This window comes from Anser cygnoides, chromosome 2 (genome assembly GCF_040182565.1).
Source record: "Anser cygnoides isolate HZ-2024a breed goose chromosome 2, Taihu_goose_T2T_genome, whole genome shotgun sequence".
NCBI classification, from domain to species: Eukaryota; Metazoa; Chordata; class Aves; order Anseriformes; family Anatidae; genus Anser; species Anser cygnoides.
The window spans coordinates 148,221,409-148,244,662 of record NC_089874.1 but is presented as its reverse complement, the minus strand read 5'-3'; the positions used below and the strand labels follow the sequence as shown (position 1 = coordinate 148,244,662).

General features: G+C 42.1%; 1 protein-coding gene across 8 annotated transcripts in view; it reads left to right on the top strand.

Moving 5' to 3' along the window:
• The window catches only part of TRPS1 (transcriptional repressor GATA binding 1), a 213,795-nt gene that overhangs the window by 15,501 nt on the left and 175,040 nt on the right, over positions 1-23,254 (top strand). For 4 of the 8 annotated variants that reach the window (XM_066990679.1, XM_066990674.1, XM_066990675.1 and 1 more), the window contains exon 2: positions 22,852-23,010. The exons of 2 other annotated variants lie outside the window; for them this stretch is intronic. In XM_066990679.1, the coding sequence (XP_066846780.1) occupies positions 22,974-23,010 (37 nt within the window). In that variant the 5' untranslated portion in view covers positions 22,852-22,973. Of the gene's footprint in view, positions 1-545; positions 2,645-22,851; positions 23,011-23,254 lie in introns of those variants that run through there. 2 more of the 8 variants (XM_048047085.2, XM_048047084.2) reach the window with 2 other exon arrangements.

Sequence of the window (23,254 nt, the reverse complement as noted above, 5' to 3'; positions counted from 1 at the left end):
GAGGCTGTAAATTCTCCCCTTGTGTTTGCATATACACACACACAGGGTAGCCCAAAATCTAAATATGCGCTGCCGAGTGCCCGCGCTCGCCGAGGCTCTTTTTCTGCGCTGCCACTTGGAGCCCGTTCAAGCGTGTGGTGGAAACCCACGGCCGCGTTCGGGGCCCGGGCCCTCCAAGCGGCGGGGGAGGCCTCTGGCTGCGGGACGGGCACCCGAGCCCTGGCACCTCCACAGCGGTGGCTGGGAGCAGCGCCCGGCCTTCTGTGGTGGTGCGAGGGGCCCGGAGCTGGATGCCCAGGCGGTTCTTGGATCCCCAGAAGGGGACGGGGACGGATTCAGAGCCCCTCTCAAGCCCCTCACCCCAGTGGGGTGGGTGAACCTCGCGTTTTGGGCCACCCGTGCTGGCTCTGCGGGGTCCCCAGGGAGGGAGTGGAGCCACCATCTAGCACCAGGAGGACAGGAGAGACAGGGATCTCCTTTTTAAAAGAAGTTTTTTTCTTTTTTTTTTTTTTTCTCACCCCTATTCTTTATTCATAAACCTAACGCAGTTCCACAATTCCCAGACATGTAAAGCTGCAGGGCTTTTTTTGTTTTGTTTAAATCTTTCTGAACCAGCCAAATTTTTGGGGTTGGCACGAGGTGCAGCCAGTACCCATGGCCTTCCAGGGCTTGCTTGGTCTAGAAGTCTGCAGATGTTTTCTGCTGGATCTGGCTCTTAATGAACAAAAAAGATTTTGGCATGCTTATTTATTTATTTATTTTCAAGGGGAAAATGTGGTTTAAAATGTTGATAATTATGTTTTACGTGAACTACTCAGACTTTATGCGACTCTATGGGAAAATGAATGCTCATCAATTTAAAAAAAAATCTTCTTTATTCATAAAGCATTCATATTTAAAGTGATCTTTTTTTCTCTCTTAATGAAAACAGGGTTTGGGGAGCATTACAAATAATTATTTTTTTTAATTACATATAGTTCTGCATCAGAGTTCTTGAAGACGGCCCACTGTGATCCTCTGGTGAAAACACCAGGGCTTTTCAAAAGCTTTTTAATTACCCATTTTTACTGCTCCTCTCTTCGCAATATACACCCAGTAACTGAAAAGAAGAAAAAAGAAATTCCAGGAGGGATCCACCTACAGGTGTGCATAGGTCAAGCACATACTTCTCTTTCAGAATGATTATTTTGCTTTTCCAGAGATCAGGCAGTACTGCCCACCATCGAAACCCAGCTCGCTCGCTCTTGCAGAGGAAATACTTATCACAAAGCTGCAGTGCATTTTAATCAAGGTTCCCAGAGTATTTTACAAACATTAATTGCCTCTTACGGACAGGATGAAGCATTGCACCCATTGTACTGATGGGTGAGCCAAGGCACGCGGAATCTCAATAACTTCTGCAGTGTCACCATGAGCCAGTGGCGAGGCTGTGAACAGAGCGTGGGTGTCCTCACTCCTGTGCTGCTGAGACACCTCCCCTCCGCCTACCAGTTTTACTCTCTTTGCTTAAATCCGGATTTTTCAGACCCTGACTTTTTTTCTTGCGTATTATACGGCAAGTGCTATGCTTGCTCCTGTGTTGCTCTGAAGTTTAGGGAAAGCAGCGTGTGAAAATGCTCTTGGTTTATGTGTTGCTGCGTCTGGAGGCCCTTCATTTAATTCTGAACCTTACGTTTTGCTACTGCCCTTTGTGGCTCTGCTGGGCCACTGCATTGCCCCCCAAAATAGTGCCTGTTGTGTTCATTACTGATGTTTTACCGCTCTGTGAGTGACAGAAAGAATTCCACTTTTCAGCACAACAGTTCACCCACTAAATGATTCCCCAGCATGATACATGCTCTGTCTTGTATTTAATTATCTTGTAATTATCAAAGCAGTAATGAAGTTGTGCATAAGAACTGTATAGATCAATAAAAACAGCTCAAAATTATGAAGGAGCACTGACAGACTAGGAGCCCAACCGCTCTTTCAATGTTTGTTCCATTTTTTTCTGAAAAGCTTTTGACTTTTTTTTTTTTTCAAAACAACATCAGGGAAAAAGGATTTAAAGCTTTTGTTGTTTACCCTGAACTGATGATGATCTTGCATACGTTCTCAGTGATTTGCAGAAGGCTGTGTAAGTGCTAACGAAAGTTTGTATTGGAGTGGCTGCTAAGAATATGATCATTGTTACCAATTTATTAACACCATGAAAGATTTCCTGTCCTAAAAAGACTGCCAGCCAGCGTCATAATCCGGAGTGGGCAGAGCCATGTGGTAGGTTTGACTGAGCCCCTTTGACAATTATATCATTTATTTAGCTGTCTATCTTTAGAAGTCGGGAGGCTAAGCTTTGGTTTCAGAGGCATGCCGAAACTCTCGCGCTGCATGCACGGCGAGGGCAGTGGAATACCAGAGTGCTCGCTTGGGCTTTAACTACTAAATAATGTGGTTGCACATGACACAACAAGAACAGAGGTATAATCCTGCCCTGTGAAGCAGGTCACATGTTCCAGGTTCTCTCTGTAATGTATGCAAAGTAGCTGCTTAAATCATTACGAGTGTGTAAATCATCTTCTTCATAAACAATACCATCAAGGTACAGTCAGGCAACATGTCTCTTGTGGGTTGACTGGAGCTTGAATTTCCTTCAGACGTTGAGGAGGTACGTCAATGCATGAGAAGCAGATTCATCTGTTGCTGCAGTGTGGTCTCTGCAATGTTTTGGATTTCTAAGATGAATATGCTAAGGCTGTCTTCTTCACATTGAATCCTGAAGTGCAGTGAAAGGAGGAGGATGTGAATGGGGCAAATGCAGCCTATATGATCCGATGCTACCATGAAAAAGTTGCTCCTTTTTCCGCTGGCTTTGTAAGTCATGCAACAGATACCCATTTATTTCTCTGCATAACTTTAGTAAGTATTCAGAGCTCCTGTTATGATGTATGTATGTGCGTTTGGGGAGGAAAAGATTTTCTGAGCAGTGTGTTAGGTTCATATCTTACGTTTTAGCCACCATTCTCCTGCTTGTGGCACTTTTTTTTTTTTTTGTTCCCTTCTGTCTTTAACATGCTGGTCTACTTTCTATAACTCCTAAATAATGCCCCACACCTCTTTAACGCAGTCCTCAGTGCTGACTCGTTCAGTGGTGAGCGAAACTGAAAGCGAGACCTGATCTTGTTAAAAACCCTGCTGTGCTTCTGGATAAAGTATAAATGTAGTAGTAGTTGTTATTATTGGAGTTTGTGTCTTTTTGGGGGAGGTGAGGAAGGGTAGCTGGACTGTATGCTTGCCTCCCCACCCCCAAATGTTGCATTTTGGATTACTTTAAATAGTTGTTTGCGATGCTTTTATTGCGGTGAATCATGTTTTTAATGTCTGCTTTAAACACGCGTGAGTTCATACCGAGACAATAGAAGCCCTCTGTCATTTGCTGTCACGTAGTGTTTACGCAGCATGCGCGATGCCCCTTGTTTTATAAACGCAGGTAGACCTCCGCAGAGCTCCTGCCCCACAGACGTGCGAGGACAGTCGGTTTTGGTTCAGGAGTGACTGCGGGGATGGATGGTGGTGGCCCCCTGCATGCCACATGCCCTCCTTTTGCCGGGAGCTGCTGGCTCCGGGTCCAGCTCCCCAGGAGCAGCTGCAGAAGTGCCTCGGTGCCACAGGGAGCCGGGCGGGCTGCACCCAAGGGTGCTCCCCAGCAGCGCCTGTCCCGCATCCTCCAGCCGAGCCGGGAAGAGCCACGCAACCACCCCGCATCAGCTCCCAGCACATGTGGCAACAAAGCGAAAAGAGCGAGGGGGCATCCCCAGCGCGCTGGCAATTTGCTAAGCGCCCGAGGGCGCGCAGCTCATTTGCATGGCAAAACGCGCAGCTCGCTCCTTGCCCTTCTCTTGGATGCGGGGCCGGGGCTGGAGGGGGCGGCAGGGCCCGGGCAGGGCTCGTCCTGCCGGGATCCGAGGGCTCCGGGGCCGCCCCGAGCAGCAGCTCCCGGCCCGGCCCCGCACTCGCCGCGGGCACCCGGCGGGCCCGCAGCGCCCGGCCGCTGCCCGCACGGCCCGGCCCGGCCCCGACCCCCTTCAGGGCTCCCCGTCGGGGCTAGGGTTTTGGCTGAGGGCCTGCCCCGGCACCGGGCACGGGTGGCAGGAGAGGGGAGAGCGGCTTCGGTCGGCCCCGAGCCTTCCTCCTGCAGGCGGTGGCCGCGCTCCTCCTCGCTGTTCGGGGGAGTCGGTGCCCTGCCCGGGCTTGGTAGAGGCTTTGGTATGGGGAAAACTGAGAGGGGAAAAAAAAAAAAAAAGGAAAACACTCTCTGCTCGTGCCTTTTCAATAGAGATAACTGTTATCTCTTATAAAAGTCTACATAAGTGTAGGTAATTGCCGGCACTTGGCTCTGGTACAGCGGAAAAGCTGCGATCAGCAAACTCGTGCTGCGCTGCGCTCGTGAGGGGAAGTTATCGGGCGGTACGGGGCCGTGTCGGCCTTCGTGCCCCTGCTCCCGGCCTTATTTACAAGCCTCCAGAAAGCCCCTTGCAGCCCTTAAAGACTTCCAAGCCCCGGGAGGGGGCTGCCAGGCTGCAGAAAGAGGGAAAATTTTCTGGGTTCGCCCTTCAAACCTTCCCCCCTTCCCCCCCCCCCCCGCTGAGCCCGGCACCTCACAGGTCTCTCTCCGCGGGGCGCGGCCCAGGGGGCGAGGAAACTCGGTTATTTCTATTTTATTTATTTATTTATTTCCCCCCGTTCCCTGTCTCAGCTCGCTCTCGGGCCCATGGGGCCGGTGTACCCATGAGGTACCCAGCGCCTTATCGCAGGAAGCCGTGCGGAAAGCTGCGGCTGCCCCCTCCCCTGGCACTCCGGGTTGAAAACCACTTCTTCTGACCTCACCTCATGGGTACTTTATTGTGATAAAGAGGCTGTGAGGCTGGTCAGTTCGCTTGGGAAAAAAAAAATCCACACCGAGAGGGAGATTTCGAGATAAAATCCAATATTTCATTGTGCGGGATCATCTGTGAGGAGCAGTGCCTCATGAAAAAAAATCCCATCTCAGACTGGTAGTCCTCACTTGTTCTGTTAAAAACTCACAGAAAGGAGGTCCTGATATATTTGAATTATAAGACACTTTGTTGCATCTCGGTATATAGAATGGGTATTCCAAGAAGCCCAGAGACCAGCCTTCCCTTTGGAAAATTAATCCTTGAATTTATTTGTTTCCAAATTGTGGTCTGCAGACACATATAATCACGGTATGATACTGATCTGCAATATCATATCATCCAGTTAGGGGTTTTAATTAAAAAGTTTGATGTGAAGGCTACGTAGTGGTTCCCTGTTATGTTTGAAGTTTGACAGTGGTCCGTGATCCAAAAATTTCGGAAGGTTCGTTCAAGAGAATTATGGTCCTAGATCATTTCATTTTGCTTTCATTTCATCCTGTAATTTTTTTTCTTGCCTTTCAAACATGATTAAAACCAATGAGAAAGGAAATATTTGAAGTGATTTGCAAAGTTATTTGATTTTTATAAAATTACATGGTGTGATGTGCTGTATGTGCCAAACTGCAGACAGACTTTCAGCTCATAAATTAAGTACACTTTTTTGTTCTGGTTTAAGCCCATTGAGACTTCTGCCAGTTAGGTTTTTCTCTTCTGTGATCATCATGCATAATAGTCTGATGTTGCAGATACTTGCAGGAGCATAGTGAAACTGGTAGCATCATGTATGTGGTTTGATTTTTAATGTATAGCATATTAAAGCATATTTTCTATCCCAAAAGATGTTATATGAGACTACTGCAGTATATATTAAAACAGTCACTGGACTCCTAAATAGTCTAATGTGAATAACAAAGGTATATAATAATTAATGCTTAAGGAAAAAAAAAAAACAAAACCAACCAACCAGAAATTCCTTTTTAATATAGATAAACCTGTATTTAAAAATACTTTAAAATATTTACCTTTTAAAAATAAAACTTTCAGATTTTGATCTGTGCCAAGGTTTAAGTCTACACAGCTTGATGTACTGTTTGATTGTGTTTATTTACCTATTTGCTGCCAAAGTTTTAAGTAAAGTCACACCACAATCCTGGTGGAAATGGCTAGCTAACACCTGCAACCAGCTTGTGGAAGTGATTAAACTGTTTTTTGCCAGAGGCTTCCTCAGCTGGTGCAGGGACACTGTTTTCTCCATTTTACATTCGGCTCAGTGACGCTCATTTTCAAACTAAGATTACCAGGAACTGGAAAAAAGGAAAAGAGAAAGAAAAAGAAAAAAAAAAAAAAGAATAAGAAAAAGAGAAAAAGAAAAAAGAAAAGAAAAACTTATTTGCCTTTCCCACCCTGTGGATGAAAATAAAGTGTGAGATGATGAAATCTTACTTCTAAAGTATGTGATAAACCAAAACAATTGGATGAACAATTGTACAGTGAACAAATCACACATGTAATTCTTCATTTAAATTAGTTTTAAATGCAAAACAGGTTTGTAAACATTTTTTTTTTTTACTTGCATACCTCGGGCATCATTGAACTGATGAGCAATACTTTAAAGAGGATTTTAATGTTTTTTAATTTAAATCCAGCTTTCATAAACCCTAAAAATACTTATTATCTAGTAAATACAAAACATGGAATGAAATTTATAATACATACCAACATAAAAACATTTGTAAACGCAAACTGCATAATAAGGAACATATATGTTCAACGTGTACAAGTTACCATCCGAAGGAAGACTCCTTCCTTTGGTTAAACAACTACATTTAGTTACAGCTGATACCTCGTAATTATTAATGACTGGGTCGTCACTTTTCAGAAACACAGTGAAAACATAAATAATCTCTTTTAACCTCATTGTTTAGCGTATGTTGAAGTTTTCGGCGTGCCAATTTAAATCATGACTAAAACTGATGATTTGTAAATTGCTATGATTAAAGTCTATGTCTGTGTAAATAACCATCAGTGCAAAAATGCAATGAATTTAAAATACATCGCGTACCTATTCCTCTTTGCTTTTTGAGGGATTTGGCACAAAATCATATTATTTCATTAAATCATCAATGTGCTGCGTTTATTAGAGGTTGTGCGGCAGAAAAGCTAAGCGCTATTTCCAGATTACATAAATGTTTTTGTATTTTCCAAATATTCCCTAGTTGGGGTATTATATTAAGACAAGTTGATAGTATCTTCTTCCTTCCTTATTTTGAAACCCCGAGCAGGTTTTTGATCCTGGTCTTCAAATTCTGGGACCTGCAGAAAGTCAGCCAAAATGATTTCTGTAATGAGTGAAAATGCCGGGGGGAATGAGTCCAGCCTGGAGTTCTTAATATCTTGAGCAAAGACTATGGAAATAAGGATGTATGTTTTGAGATGAACACCTTCATTAATTAGAGAGCATTAAGAAAATAACACCAAATCTAGAAGACCTCTTGTAATTAATCATGGCTCTGCCTGAATAAAATCCACCTCTCACTTCCCCAGTGCCTGTTGCAGTAGAGGCTATGAGATGCTATCGGGGGGAATTACTAAAACTTTACGCTCGGTCTGAACAGGCCCTGGGGTAAAAGAGTGCCAAATGAAGACCCCGGACTACTGAGAACAAGTGTTCAGCTGAGAACTATTAAAAGAAAAAAAGAAGAGTTGTCACAGCTGTGTCCTTTTAAGGTCAGCACCAAGAAGAAGCTTGTCAAGTTGACAGAGGGAGATGACTTACTGATGTAACCCAGGGCAAAAGAGATAAGCAATAAAAATAGTATTATGTCTCTGTTTGATAGAGTGACTTTTCCTGTCAGCTTACATAGAGAACCAACCCAGAAAATGCACCAAGTTAGTTACTGAGACAGTGAAGCTGATGCATCACCTGGAAATGCACTTGCGGCAACTGCGCTGGGTTTTTGGAGCCTGTATTTTGCAATTTTTATCAAGGACTTAGGTATATCGGTCAAAATACACCAGGACTTAATTTTGTTGAAATAAACCTCCTGGAAGTACTAGGTGAAAAGGTAGGCGTAAACTGGTAGCTAACTTGTGATGGTGTCGCTCGTTGTTAGTATCCTCGTAGGGTGAGGTTTCCTGGTGGAAGGGGAAGGCAGCGCTCGGTGTGGGCTGGTTCAGCACCTCTACCTCTGGTTTCTGTAAGGGATGGCCAGTTCTTCTGTGCATTTTAAAGATGTTTATAGTCCATACAAGCTAATAACTGCTTTTCTAGTCTGAACTCCTGTGTAACATGGTGTTCCAAATTCCACCCGGAGTGCAGCTTCTGCTGTGTAATACAAAAGCTGAATATCATTAGCATATCTTTCAGAAGTATAGTTTCAAAGCATTTTAATGACAAGGAAGGCATTGTAATCCTCCCTGCATGTTATTTAATGAATCAGTTTGCTTGCAATAATGATTTTACTTTTCTGAAGACAGCGCTTCCATTTCCTGGGAGATAGAGATTGTTTTCTGATGATTTTTTTGTTTTGTTCTTGTTTAGTCTTTTTAACCACTCCTTCCCTTATGTACAGCTTACTTTCATTCATGCATGCCATTTCTGATGGTGACCTCTCCAAGTGGCTTTCTCCCCCTGCTCTGATAACGAAGGCTCATTGCTCAGGTGGAAACGCTCTTGCGTTTGGGTAGAAAAACCTCCAGCTGAGGAACTTCAGCACGGTGAAATGAATGGTGTTTGTGGGCAGTGGTCAGATTCGGGCTCTGCTGTGGGTTTTTTCAGGTGTATGACCCTTTGTGATTTCTGTGGGACTCACGCTAATTCACCCCATGCGCCCAGATCCAATTCCAGCCCCAACAAGAGTTGCGGGATTTACGAAGGAAGACGAAGGGTTGGAGCTGGGCTGAAAATGTGCTGGAGAACGTTCTCCAGAGAGGGCAGCTTCTGCCATCCGAGTCTTCTAGAATCCAAAGTCCTGCATGTTACCAAAGGAAAAAAAAAAGCTTCATGTGATATGTTGGGCAGAAATGAGATCCACAAAGGCCTGCCAAATCGTGGCTTACCGAAAAGCACTGGTTATAGCAGACAGAATGGATCATAAATACACATTTAAATGGGTTTCACTGTAGCAGGAACAAAAAGTGATACTGGTATGGTGTGCCATTGTGGAAAAAAAAGACTCTTACAGCAAATGGCATGGTGTTTGCACAGCTAAACCAAAATAATGTGTGAAGTTTGGTCAGGCCCAAATGAACCCCATAAAAAGCTTTTTAAGAACTGTAAGGATTGTGTTGGTCAGCTTGACCACAGACGGCTTCTCTGCTTAGCCATCTGTTTCCATCTTTGTTTTTGTATGGTGAATTATGTGAAAATAGAGGTGTTACAACTATCTAGAAAGATGGGATTGCTCAAAAATGAGCAGGGTGATGGGCAGAGAAATTGGAGAAAAAGCTTTCATTTTCTTCAGTAGGAAAACCAGCAGACATCATCTTTAACCTATTTGGTTTCATCCAAATAGATTAATTTCAGTAGAAAACTAGCATTCAGAATTTTAACAAGTGTTTTGTTTTACCGAAAAGGGAAAAAAAAAAGAAAAAGAAAAAAAGAAGCAATCTCTTTTTTTAGTGACCAACAATCTTTGCTTTTTGTGGTTTTTAGAATGAGGGTGTAGTCTGAAACTGCCCGCACTCTCTCCAGATGTATCGTATCTGTAGATCTCTATCCCACTCACACTCTGTACACAATTTACTGAAAATAACTTTTTTTTTTTTTTTTTTTCCTCCCTGCTGTTAAATGTAGCTGTAGTGGGATTGTGCCGGCAGAGCAGTGTGGGGAATCCTGGGTTATTATGGTTTGTGGTATGTCTTTTGTGAACCTATGGAGAGGACTCAAGAATCACCTTTCTAATGACTAAACTGCCTTGGAAATAAAAAACGAAATGTTCGATGCCTTTCTGGAGTGCGGCACAGTCACACACATAATGACTGATAAGGCAGTCAGATAATAAGTAAGGAAGTGGCTTCTTTTTGAGAAGCTTTCAACTGGTAATGTTACAGTTAATTCCTTCTGCCCAAGTAACTAGCATATATCTTGTATTGTATTATATATATATATATAGATACATTTTGAATATGTAACAAACATTTTATTATTATGCATTTTCTCTGGAGGTGGGAGATATTGTAGGACTGTTTACTTTAAAGGAAATGCAGAAAGTCACTGTGAAAATAAACATATTTAAAGAAAAAATGGAGAAAGAGAATTGCTTTTTCCCCATCTGCTTTTGAGAAAACAGTGCCCTTGGCATTTACTTTTTTTGAGGAAGAGTGGTAAAGCTGTGCATACTGTGAAAAAGTGGATTTGTGTATGTTGTCCTGAAGTTGTGTGGAAATTTTGAGCAGTGGGTAGCTCTTTAAACATCAACCGCACTATGTAATCCCTTTCATAAAGTGACCCACCTTCATCCTAAAATTAGGTAGTTTTTTTTTTTTTTTTTTTTTTGCCTTGACTGCGTCTGGTGGAAGGATGTTTCATAGCCTCACTGCTTTGTCAGTTAAAACCCTTCCTTCTCATTTTCAGCCCCAAGTTAATCATGGCTAGTCTATTTGTTCTTGTGCCAACATGATCCAAAGCTTTTCCCTCCCTAATATTTACCTGCTGCTAGCAATTGTGTTGCTGGTCTAAATGCGCTTCACTTCAGATACTCATAAAGAGTCCCGTCTTCCGTATCTTCATTAATCTCAGTTAAAACTAATCTTTTTCTGAACATTATAAATAGTTCTCTTAATGCAGTGTCATCTGTGACACATACAATGATTTACCTGTTCCTGCTAAAACATTTGCTTGGCACATTATAATGCTTTTTGAAGTGTGATTTTGATTGCTTTATAATTGTGATCGACTACTACAGTATTCTTTTTCATTCTTAGGTCATTTAGAGTTAATGAAGTCCCAGAGATTCTTATTCCAGAGCATGCACTCATTTTTTCATCCCAACTCATGATACAAGTTTAAAAGTTTTCTGTATGGTATCTCAGTACTTCTCTTGATGGAAGATACCACAGAACTTTGTCATCATCCAGTTTCCTTAGTACTGTCTGTATAAACTCACTTGAGTATTTCTCTTGTTAGATCATCCGGGATGCAGCTGTTTGAAATGAGGCTTTAGACCCTGATGGACTAGTTCAAGTGGAAAGAAGTGACTTGAGAATACAGTAGTTGAGTTTCAGTCTCTTGCCTTGTCGTTTGGCCTCAAGATCAGGCTCACTTCTTGAAGAGTTTAAGAAAAACAGCATAAACATAGCCACGATGTGGCTATTTTGGACTCAGAGCTGTCAGCATATGATGCTGCTTTGCTGAGGGTTGAAGGGAGATGATGGTAAGAGGCATTTCCCAGCCATTGGCTGCCTGTCTAAGTAGGACTGCCCTTCCTCTCTTTTAATAATCCAGTGTTTTATTTAACCAAAAAGGAAAAAAGGTGAAATAATAATGAAAAATGGCTTTATAAACCAGAGCAGAAAGCCTCTCTTTGTGTTGCTGATAGGAAGCAAAAGCCAGCAAGGAGCAGTTGTCTCTCTTGCAGGCCAGGCGCCGCAATCCTGCTCTGCTGAACGCATGCACTGTGCTTCCCTCCTGCCTGTTCGCTTGGGTTTTTACCGATGGAGGCCAAAGCGTGTAGGAGAACGGTGCCAAAGCCAATTTTCTGACCTGCAGTGAGGATGTTGCTAGCTGTGAAAGTTCCCTGTGTCCCACAGTTCGGAGGTACCCGCGAGCCGATACTGGACTTTTCGTGTGGAGCAAAGCAAGTAAATGCCAGGCTCTCTGCTCCAGGAGCGTGGTGTTGCTGCGGTGTCATGTTCTGATAGATGCTGTTGATTAATCTTTCGAATATGGCTTTGAGAATTCAGTTTCCATCAGTACATTTTAATAATTTTCTCACTTTCACCCCTTTATGTTCATAATTACAGGAAGCGGTTCATCCAACAGTAAAAAGAAATCCCTGTCTACTGCTTTTTTGTGGGTTCCCTGTTTCCAGATTGCGCAGCATTGCTTTGGTGGCGTGGGCTTGCACAATGGTCTTCCTTTTGTCTCATCTTGACGCCTAGACCATCAACATTTCTTCACTTCTTGAATCTCAGTGATGGCCACGTGCCAGCTCCAGGCCAGCCAAAGACGTGTTTCCTTTTCACCCTGTTCAAGGACCAAATTGACTCGCAGGGCTGTGAATTGTAGAGGTTTGCAGGAACTGATTAGCAGCTGGTGTAAAGGACACAGGTTAATGCCTTATGGCATGAAGATTTTTATCAGCACATGCAGTTAAATGTACGTGAGCAAAACTAGACTTTGCATACTCTTGCTATAGCTGAAATGATAGGTAGTATCCTTTTCGTATTGTCAAACCTTTTAGAGTGACTGTGAGCAAAATCAACATGTGCAAGAGTGTCCCTGTTGTTTCTATTCGCCATGTCTACTTTAAAGGGAAGAAAAAGAGAAAAAAAAGGTATTTCTTTAAATCCAAAGAAGTCTTAACTCTACCTGTCCAATTCTCAGGACAAGTGAACTGCTGGGTCTGCAGCATGTAATCTTCATTCCACTACCCACCGTAGACTTTCTGTTTCTGAGAGTTTCATATGAAAATCTTTTGTATGTTTCTGTTGCGGATTTTAATATTTTCAGGAAGTTTCTGAAACCTATTTTTTCTATAACGCGTCCTGATTTTTTTTTCTCCAAATCTTATGTCTCATTCTTCTGTATTTCAAGTGCTTTACAGTCGTGACTGAAATCAAAACACAATGAGACATTAGATATTGATAGGTCAAGCTGTTAGAGAGACGCAAGGGGATGACAAATTTCAGTGATTTCAGAGATTACTCAAATGTGTGCGTGCTGCCCGGATTACAGCATACTGCACAAGAGCACACAGATACCGGTGGCGTTCTAGGTAGGCAACGTTCAGCTTGGGCTGAACAAGCCACGCTTTTTCTTCCGGGATTTGCAGTTTGCAAGCCCCCAGTGCTTCCAGTGTTTGAGCTCAGGAAGCTGGAGGCAGCTGCCCCGCGTACGCGCCGCCTTGTTCTGGCCGCAGCCCCGGTGTACCTGCAGCGCTGCAAGCGCCTGCGGTCTGTGGGAGCACGCTGCTCTGCTCAGGACAGCACCACCAGGCCGGTGCCCAGCCTTTAATTATCCCCGATGCTCTGAGCGAGCGTCATACGGACTTACTCCTCGCGTTGAAGTGAAACAAGCATGCCATCTTGTGAGCAGGCAAAATGGGAGCAATAGGTAGGTCCTGCTGCGTGCGGATGGAGACAGTGTTGGAAGCGTAGGTGTTGGATGTTTTCCGTCAGGTTCAGAGGAGATCCAGAGCTGCAACAGCGTGAACGTGTCATAGGATGGGAAATCTGATAGACGGTTTAGATCTGAGCGTCATAAAGAGTAATTGTTTTATCTGGTAATGGGTCAAGTTCTGTCAAGGTGCTGTGGGGTTCAATAATGTAAAAGGTTCTTTTTTTTTTCTTTTTTTTTTAAGAGAGCCTCAATCCCGTGCTTGGTTTTACCAGTTGATTCTGATGCTGGAGAAGCCCCAAGCATTAGCTACCTCACAGATACGTGACTTTTGTTTATTGTAGTCTCTGTACTTTAGGTCATGTATGCATATATACACTCATCTTGTTATCTACATACAAATGGTTATGCAAATGCCTTATGACATTAAGATTTTTATCTGCGTGATCTTGGGCTGTTCTCGTTACTCACAAGAAGAGAAGCCACGGAGAAGTTATGAAGATCATTTCTAATTCCTCTCATGTATTCTTTCAATACATACTGCTTAACAAAAGAATTGTTTAAGAGATGCTTAAATGTAATTGGCTCTGATTTCATCTCTGCCTACCTGTAAAGCAAGGCATCTTTGTAGCATAAATCCAGTTGTACCAGATTTCCAGGGATAGAAACTTATAGCTAATGCTAATTCTCCAAAATTGACTATAACTATTGTGAAATGTTCTCTTCAGAAATACCACAATTTTCAGGTCCTGCACCAGTTAATCAAGTAATTTTAGAAGCTGGATTCTCTCCTGATTGCTAATGGTACAGAGATCGCTTTTGCAGCCTTGTGTCTTGCAGTTTATCAGATCAGACCATTGCAGGAGTAATTATTTACTCTTGACTAGTCCCATTTTGGGAAGAATCTGCACACTGATGTGTGGCTGAAACATTTATCTCTTGGGTTGTTTTAAATAACAGTTGTGGATGTTCTGAAGCTATTCCTAGACTGGAAAATTAGAAGCAGCCCTAGCTCGGATTGATTGGCGTGGGGAGAGCAGGCAGCAACAGATTATTGATTGGGCAGCAGCTAGCTGAGCAGGATGACACGATCTGCACTCAGCCAACTGGCTTACATTTGGCAGTCCTTTTGCTCAGTTGTGGTTATCTTGCCCCATCTGTGTTGGACTCTCAGCCTCTCCACCTAATTGGCTGTGTTAATTTGTAGCCCGCACCTTCAGATCTCAGGTACATCCCAAATTCCTTTGCACAAGTTGCAACATTACTTCAAAGAAGGTGCTGTTGTAGCCTCTGCAAATTATTTTGGGACTTTTTTTAGACTCAAAGATGCCAGTGAACCCAGAAGTTGCTTTAATAAGTTGCTTTCTTTATAAGTGAAAACACGTCAAAAGCTTTCCATTTTTTTTTGTGGGATATATCCCAGTGCAACAAATCAGCCCAACGTCGTTGCCGGATATTTCTTAAAACTGGTGAGGTACCGGCTTGGGAATTGAGGTGGCAAGAAGGCAGCTCTGAGGAGGAGGACAGGAGCAGTGCGGTAAGGCTCGCTTGCGCATAGGGGATTTCTGAGAGTGGAAGTCTTGGCGTAATCTGTGGTTGTACATTTATTTACCTTTTTTTTAGAGAAGTTCTAGGTCTATTTTTAAGCAAACGTTTAGGTGTATTACTGATGGAAAAATGATACAGTCAGTGTCCAGCTCATTTCAAAACGTATCTTAAGTGGGGAAGAAAAAACCTGAAAAAACATTTTGTTTGTTCTCCGTGGGTTGCAGATTCCTACTCAACTCCTATCTGTAGTGTTAGCGGCCGTCTATACACTGCAGTGTATGGATTCTGCAACCTGTGTTGTCCTTGCGTTTGTGGAAATTACATATTTAGCTCTCAGAAAAAAATCAATTTTGAAATCTTTTTTGTGTGTTTTATGGTCCTGGCAGATTTCCAGGGTTTGAATTAAATTTCCGATGTCTGTATGGGTCTGTATGGTCGAGGCTAATGTGAGGGCTTTTGGCACTACCACACCACGCAATAAAGAATCAAAGCCAGTAGAGTAAAGAAATCTTCTATCAAAAGCTGAAAGCTAAATTCATAAAATCACTTATGCAGGCATTATGAGATTTTCCCATGGAACATTTATGTGGGAGTTGGGCAAAAACTGATTCAAGTACAGCATTATTTGCACTATATATATTCATCCAGCAGTCAACAGGCTGAAACTGGCACCCCTTGCCAGCTTTAAAGGAATGCCAGTGCACGCGACCTGAAGCTGCTGTAAAGCCGCAGAGTCGCGAGGATTCTCCTTATTCTGCGCCCTCCTTGACCATCTCCTACCAGAAATGAAGTGGATAAACTAGAGATCGTGATCAGTAGCGAATGCAAGTGCTGTGTTTGATTCTTAGGGCCATCTGAAAAATGATTCTCTGTATTAAAGCAAGTTCATAACAAATCACTGTGATGGATGCATTGCAAGAGTAGCTTTCCTGTCGGCATTTTACTTCGTTCCTCAGCTTAAAAAGAAACATAAATAAGAGATAAAAGGGGCAAGCAATAGAAGTACCACTCACAGTGAATCCATTTTCAGTTGCTTTGGTCCTTTTTGTGTTTTACTTTGTTTTGTTTTAAGAAAGTGGCTCAGTGTTTCTGAATTAGCGTGGAGACCATACGGTCTGTGCTGCAACAGAGATCCTTTCCTAGTTAACAGGGATGCTTCCAAAGGCAAGGTAATTCACCACTGCTTTGGCTGGAGCTGATACTGGGCTCCAACGTCAGTTCTCTAATTTCTGACAAATCGCCAAGATTTCTTGAATAGGCACAGCTTTCGGTTTTGTGTAGGGAACACACAATCCACTCTTTTGTTGTGGTTGCCACTGCTGTTGTTTCTCCCCCATTCACAATGGAGAGTGGGGTTATTTGTGCTGAGTGGAAACTCAGTGCCAAAATCTAGCTTGCTTAAATTTAATGTGATGTTAATTTTTGTGATAGGCATCAAAGGTATCAGAGTTTGCAGTACGGATCCCCTGGTATTCTGACCTCCAAGTCAAGAGGGCATATCAGTGACCAAAGCTTTATCTGTCACAGGCATATCAAGATGAGAGTTTACTGGATGATTCAACCCAAATGTATAGAAACTGTTTATACAGAGATTGCCAAACATTTTCCATTGCTTTTCTTTTTATCTAAATTCTTGAATATATTACTAAATAAAATAGTCTGTGTTTGGAATGTATGGCTGTGGGATATATGGAAACTCACAGCATGTGGGGGGAAGAGTTAGAATAGGGAAATATAATAGTTTTGTAAACTTTACGTGAGTATAGGTACATCATATATAGACTCAAGATTCAATTTGCTGATCAAAGCATCCAAATAACTTTGGATTTAATAATGTCAGCAATGAATGCTAATATATGGAAATTGAAAAGCATGGGGCAACAATAGCTAGCCACGCTTACCAGTATTACCCTGCAGCGTGTAGATTTACATTTTTTTGTTTTGTTTTGAAATCACTGTTTGGAAAATGTGTGTTCTTTTTCCCTTCTCCCATACTTCTGAATGTGGGTTCTCCTGAGCAAGTTTAGACAAGATTCAAGCAAAACAATAGGGGAACATCACAACCTTTGAAGGCTCAGCTTGGATAGGTACCCAAAGCCAAAGTCTGCTTTGATGTACACGGGCTCAACTCCTGTTGCCCTCGGTTGCCCTATCTTACCTATGTAACTTGTGTCTGGAAACCCTTGCCAATTTTTTTCTACTTCTTAAAAAAAAAAAAAAGGACATTTTTGCAAACTCATGTTCATCTTGGTTCTAGTCTGGTTGGAAAAGTACTGCAATAATGCACTCTCCAGTGATAGTCTAATATTGCTGTTTCAAGTCCAGGCTGTAGTCTTCTCCCTCCTTCCCGCTTTGTAGTTTTGATCCAGCTGAAATTTCAGCTGTATTTCAGTTGTGTTTTTTTTTTTTTTCTGCCCCTGCTTGGAAAGAAAATTATTTTAACTTTTCTGTAATACTAGCCAAAACCATACTCTTTCTCTGTTCCATCTGCTCCCCTTCTCCCACATAAGTTTTTGTTCCCTTTGACTGAAGTTTTGGGCAAATGAACTTGGACGTCTTTCTCCCGTATCACGGGTCTCACCTAGCAGAAGGGAACATCTCAGTCGTGCCTCTCTCAAAGACAGTGGGGCCATTAGTGTCAAGGGGACTAGCATCAGCCCCTTGTATACTTAGTGCAGAAGAAGAAATGAGTCACTTGTGGCCATACCTGGTTGCCCTTGCCTGGGAGCCAGGAGGTCGCCTTCATTCCTCACCCTTCATCTCAGCGTAGCAGTGTGTTTGCCTCAGCCAACACACTCAACTCGGATTCAATTCTGAGTCATTTGCAAACCCTAAGCTCCCATTGTCTTCAAAGGACATTTGGATTAAAAAGAACATAATGTTTACTCAGGCTGAAAAGAAATTGAAACATAGGAGATCACCACACCTACTCGAAGAGTTTGGAGAGACAGTTTTGTTGTTTATACCAGAAGGCCAAGGATGAACAGGGGGGCTGTGATAGCTGTACCAACAGCCTAGAGAATCTTTGTCCATCTTAATTGCTAGTGCAAGGCTGAAGGGAAGCTCCACTGAAAAGAATCAAATTCAAAATGCTGAAAAAATTTGCTCTTACTAGTTTATATTTAGATGATAAATGGAGAGCTACAAGATATAACCGATACCAGGATCATCGTAATGTTCACACAGATACTGGACACTTTCACTGGAAGTGAGGATGTACAGACTTATTTAACAACAAATTGTAGAACATACATGAGAGATAATTAAGGGATATAAACCTTCTTACTGTTCAGAAAGTAAGCCACTGTCTAAGTGCTGAGGATTAGCAGCGATTTATTTTTCACAGAGGTAGGCGATTCTGTGTCTGTCCAAAGGCAGTTGAACCTTCTTTGAAGGCTCTGGTATTGGCCGCTCTCCAAGGCAGAACACCAGACTAAATGGACCTCTGGCCTGATCTAATAGGGAGTGCTGTGCAATCCTATAAAGTGTAACGACTGCAAATTAATAGAATAACCAGAAGACTCAGCGAGGATGGCGAGGCTCTCGGAGGAGGTGTCAGTCCTGGCAGAAGTCAGTTATTTTGTTGCAGTAAGCAAATCAGGCTGGGTTCTCTCTGCAGTGCAATAACAACAGATTGGGGAGCATGCAAAGCAGCGTCAATACATAAAAATTAAACTACTTTTAATACACAAAGCTGAGCTTAGATAAATGCAGAGCGGAGAAGCAAAGGCACAATATTCTTTGAAAGTGTGGCCTTTTTATGCTGTTTTGGAGACTAATTTACGTACAAATAAAATGTCAGCTTATCCCATAACTGTCATGATAAATCGGAGCATTTAGATTTTTGTGCAAGGTGCTCTTTCTGTACCTTATTAAATTACAGGATCTTGGCCTTTTGCCAAGTGCCAGCTTGGGGCTTCCTGCTGAAAGACAGCGAGGGATACGGGTCTGGAAGTCAGGAGAAATCAGGTGCAGCCCCTAGCCGAGATCCCTGCCTGCAAGTCGCCGTGAACACCTTGATTTTTGCATCTCTGTAGATCCTTTTATTTACCCATAAAACGGCACTGGTATTAATTTTTCCAGTCTCACAAGGTTCTTCAAGGTTTAGCAGGTTGCCAAGTGCATCGAGTATTTTTAGATGCTGTACTGAAAGCCAGGGCAAAGCAAATCTTTGCCGTCTCGGGCTCCCCGTTGGGGATGGATAAATAAATCGCAGTGGAGGTCCGGCAGGAGCAAGCGCTCTGCATCAGGCTGGTTAAACGTAGAGCAGCAAACTGCCGTGCACGGGCACCCTCCAAAAAATAAGTGGTTTTGCAATTCTAGACTTTGGGTGCCTGATACTGTAATATTCTGCCCTGCGTTGCCTCTTTAGACCGATCACCTTTTGCCTTCACTTTCTCCTGAAAGTGTCTGCATCATAACCCCCCCGGTGGTGAGCTTAAAATGAACTAAGTGCCTGGAAGTAAGTTCAAACGATCTGTTTTGAAATGCCACTCCTAAACTCTCTGAAATGAGCAAGTGTCTGTTTTATACCCATAGAAAGGTTAGATTTATTCCAGTGGCTAGATGACTACTAATAATGTACTGTGCTCTGAAGCATATGGTAATAGAAAAGATTGTTTTGAATTAATTTGCTGTGAATTAATAAAGAGATTTATTTGATGAGAGTTGTTTGAAGGTGATGACACTTTGTAGCTGAACAGGATTTAAGATGTCCAGAAATGCACCTTTAGAGATTTGAGGACGATCAGTGTTGGGAAAGTGAATTTAAATATGTTGAAGCAAGCTTCAACAAATTATTTTTTTTTCTCCTTTCTTTCATTCCCCTCCACTTCTTGTTGTAAACGTTTTTGAAAAAATTGCCAAAAGCTCTTGGTGAGCTGGTGATCAGGGACCACAGAGAAGGGCCTGAAAGTCCAGCAGAAGAAGAAAGGTGGTGAGCACAACAGCTTTTTGATACAGGACTAGAAGACCTATAAGGTCCTAAGGACCTATAAGGCATGATTTTGTCCTTGCGTTTTCTAGACCGATGAAGCTATCATAATTTCAGTGGAGCATGCAGGGTATAGAATATCAAGTAGGTACGTTTTGACTGAATGCCTGATCCTGCCAAATGTTAACTGATAAGAGGAGGTGTGTTCTGCTCCAAACAATGACAGGCAGGAAAGACTGGCCATGCAGTTCTAGAGCTTGTAGAAAAATGCATGTAGCTTAACAAGCACTTGGCAGTGAGTTTCTCTTGCTTCACACCATGGTAGCCCCTGTCTTAGAGCCCAGCGTGGTTGAAGAAGCTGTTGCAAAGGCGGAGGAAGAGGTCTTGTTGAAGAAGGAGTTGCTTGTAATTAAGCTTATTCTGCCCTCCCATGGTTTAGGGCCTGATTCTTGAGTTCCTCACACAAAAAGTCTTTTTTCTTCCCCTCCCTTCTCAGCAGACAGAGGTTTAGACGGGAGCTTTGCCCAGTCCTGTGCCGCTGTAGGCTGGGGTTAGTTTGCATCTTATGTAGCACATTCAATAATTTTAAGCAAAGGCAGCATAGGACAATTTCACCCAGACTGACCAGTGTATTTACAGAATATTATTAATTTTGAAAACGATGAAATTAGAAAAGGTACAAGCCTTTGAACCTGGGGCCATCCTGATGATCTTCCTGGTATTGCTGAGCGCAGGGAGAGCGCCAGAAATTTGCTCTCAAGACAAGAGATTTCTGTCTAGAGCTCGTCTTCTTACAACTGCTCTGTTGTTGTAGAGAGAGCAGGGAAAATGGTAAGGTAGGGGCTCCAGATCGTTTAGGGCTTTATGTGCGGGATAGAAGCAGACACTTTGAACACAGAAGGGTTTTTTATATAAAGCACAGCAGACAGTCTTTGTAGCACATTTATGTGTAATAAGCTGGGTTTTGTTTGTGTCTTGCTTTTTTTTTTTTTTTTTTTTTTTCTGTGGAAAAGGAGAGAGAAATTAAAACCACAGCAGTATTTTCCCATGCGGCTACGGTGAGCATCCTGCGATCTCACATGATCAGCTGTCCTGGTGGGGTGGAGTGTGGGAAGGTGTCAAAATATGTCTCTCAATTTTTTTTTTTTTCTTAAAAGGGAAAGCCAGATGAGTGCCAAAAGCCCTGTTCTCTTCTCTAGCCCTGCAGTAACAAACTACATGAGTGTATGTTATTAAGATGATAAGATTAAATTTCTAGCTACTAACATGCTATCACAACAGCAAAGGGGGAAAAAAATCTTGAAAAAATTATGAAAATTAGCCTGACGGTCTCCTTTTAATAATAAGATCACTCCCAACCCCAACAGACAGTGTAGGCTGGAATTCCACAGGGCTTTTTTGTGGTCCTAATGATTTTAATAATACTTTGTGCTATGTAGCACCTTTCATTAGAGGATCACAAAGTGCTTTACAGTCACTAATTAATTAAGCCTCACAACACTCCTGTGAGATAGGTAAGTATTAGACATATATTAAGCTGAGACACTGAGAGTTAATGATTTTTTGCTGCATTATTCTGGCAAAATGATTGATGTTTAAATGCCGTATGTGCATTATATATGTGTGTGTGGGTGTGTAATATATATGAGTGTAAAAGTATTAATTTTACTATCCTTTAACAAAGAGGTCCTACTTGAGCCTGTTGAATATAAATGTGTATTTTCATTTAACTTCTTGGTGCTGCAGCATATTGATTGATAACATCACGGTCTTCATAGACCCTTGACTCAGTTCGCTATTTGTCTGCTTGTGCATCTACGTGTACAAGTATTAGTCAGAGACGCATCACAAAACTCAGACCTGTTTCTAAATTCTGTTAAAAAGAGAACGTGACTAAGACCTGACCTAAACCTGCAGAGCAAGCACAAGGCAACAACCATACTATTGCAGTAGGCTTTGATGACAAGTCATCACGTTCAGTAAAAGTAATGAGTAGCAACAGTGACCCAGTGTGAGAGCTGATGATCAGCAGATAATTAGCTATTGTCTTCACCACGAATAAGAAACTATTGCTTATCAGAATTTGCTTTCTTTTTCACATACAAGTGCAGCAGTCGCTATGGTAATTCATTGTTCTGAATTACAAGCTGATTTTAGTAGAAGATTCCACCTTCTGCTTCCAGGTATAAACTATGGGTGACTGTTTAACAGAAAAATCTATCTGTCAGATGCAGGAATCAATAGAGTCGCCTTGGCTGGTTTGGGGTGAAACTATATATAGCTGTTAGTACTATTAGTTCTGCTTTAAAATAGTTGAGGGTGATCATATCAAGTAAACCAAATGCACGTGGTTTAAAGGTAATTTCACCGTAAAGAAAATAAGATACTAAACCCTGGATTATGGTGCCCAAAGATGAGTTCTGCAGCCTGGGACGTGGCCAGAGTTCCCACAGCTCAAGGCGTCTTTTCATTTACATCAGGCTTAGTAATTTTTTTTTCTTTCATTTTGGAAACATCGCCATTTCCAGTGATGAAAAGGTAGTTCAGTCCCAGTGTCTGTTGAGCAGTTGACCTCTTTGCTAAAGAGCCAAGAATCTTGCTTGTTATTGTGATGGCATTTTTGAGATGTGGATGGTTGCCCACTAGCAACTAAACTAATACCACTAAATTCATTGCAAGTGGGACACTAGGCAGCCAGCAGATGATAACTTTCAATTGCTGACAGCAGAGCCTGGATTTGAACCAGTTATTTGGATTCCGTTATCACAGCTTTTAGCCCAGTCCCATTACAGTACACAATACCTGTTAATATATGTGAATTTTTAAAGCACTTTTATTTTCTACGGCGCTTTTCCAGCTTGTTTTCAACACATATGTGAAACTTATTTTACACTTACTTTTTGGTGAACTTCATAGCTGAGGTAATTTTTGCCTTGCTTTCTGTGTGTGTGTGTGTCTGTGTGTACGTATGTACAAGTGTGTGCGTGTCTGCCTAAGGAGAAGGCAGACGTGGTATTTCATGCTTAACAGAAGTAGAGAACAGCAGCCACTATTTGTATAGTGCCCACTAATAGCTGCATGTGAATGTACAATAGGCATAACAATGTTTTTAAGTAAAAAGCATATTTTGAATACATAATTTAGGAAGGAAAACCTTTTTTTTTTGTTTTGTTTTGCAGATATACAGATCAGCTCTCAAAATGTCTTCTGTGTCTTCCGTGCATCTTCTAAGACAATTGCATTAGCCCGCCTGCTAGTTGACTAATAGAATTAATAATTGTAAAAAGCACTCTAAAGCCACATGCCTTATGAAGTCAATGCTGGGTATGATTTTACAAGTATGTGATCCATTTTTTCAAGTGAAATTGTTAACTGAAAACGTTCTTGGCACACAATAAAACATTGTGCAATCTGTTATTTGTCTTAGAGATAATAATTTCAGAGTGGCTATATTCTTTCTGTATCTAACTTATGACTTGCTAGGGGATGGTTTCTTCAATTTAGGAGTATTGCAAATGTAGTTTTATTTACATAATATGTCTCTGAAAACCGATAGCGGTGGAATTTCAGCGACAAAAAAAA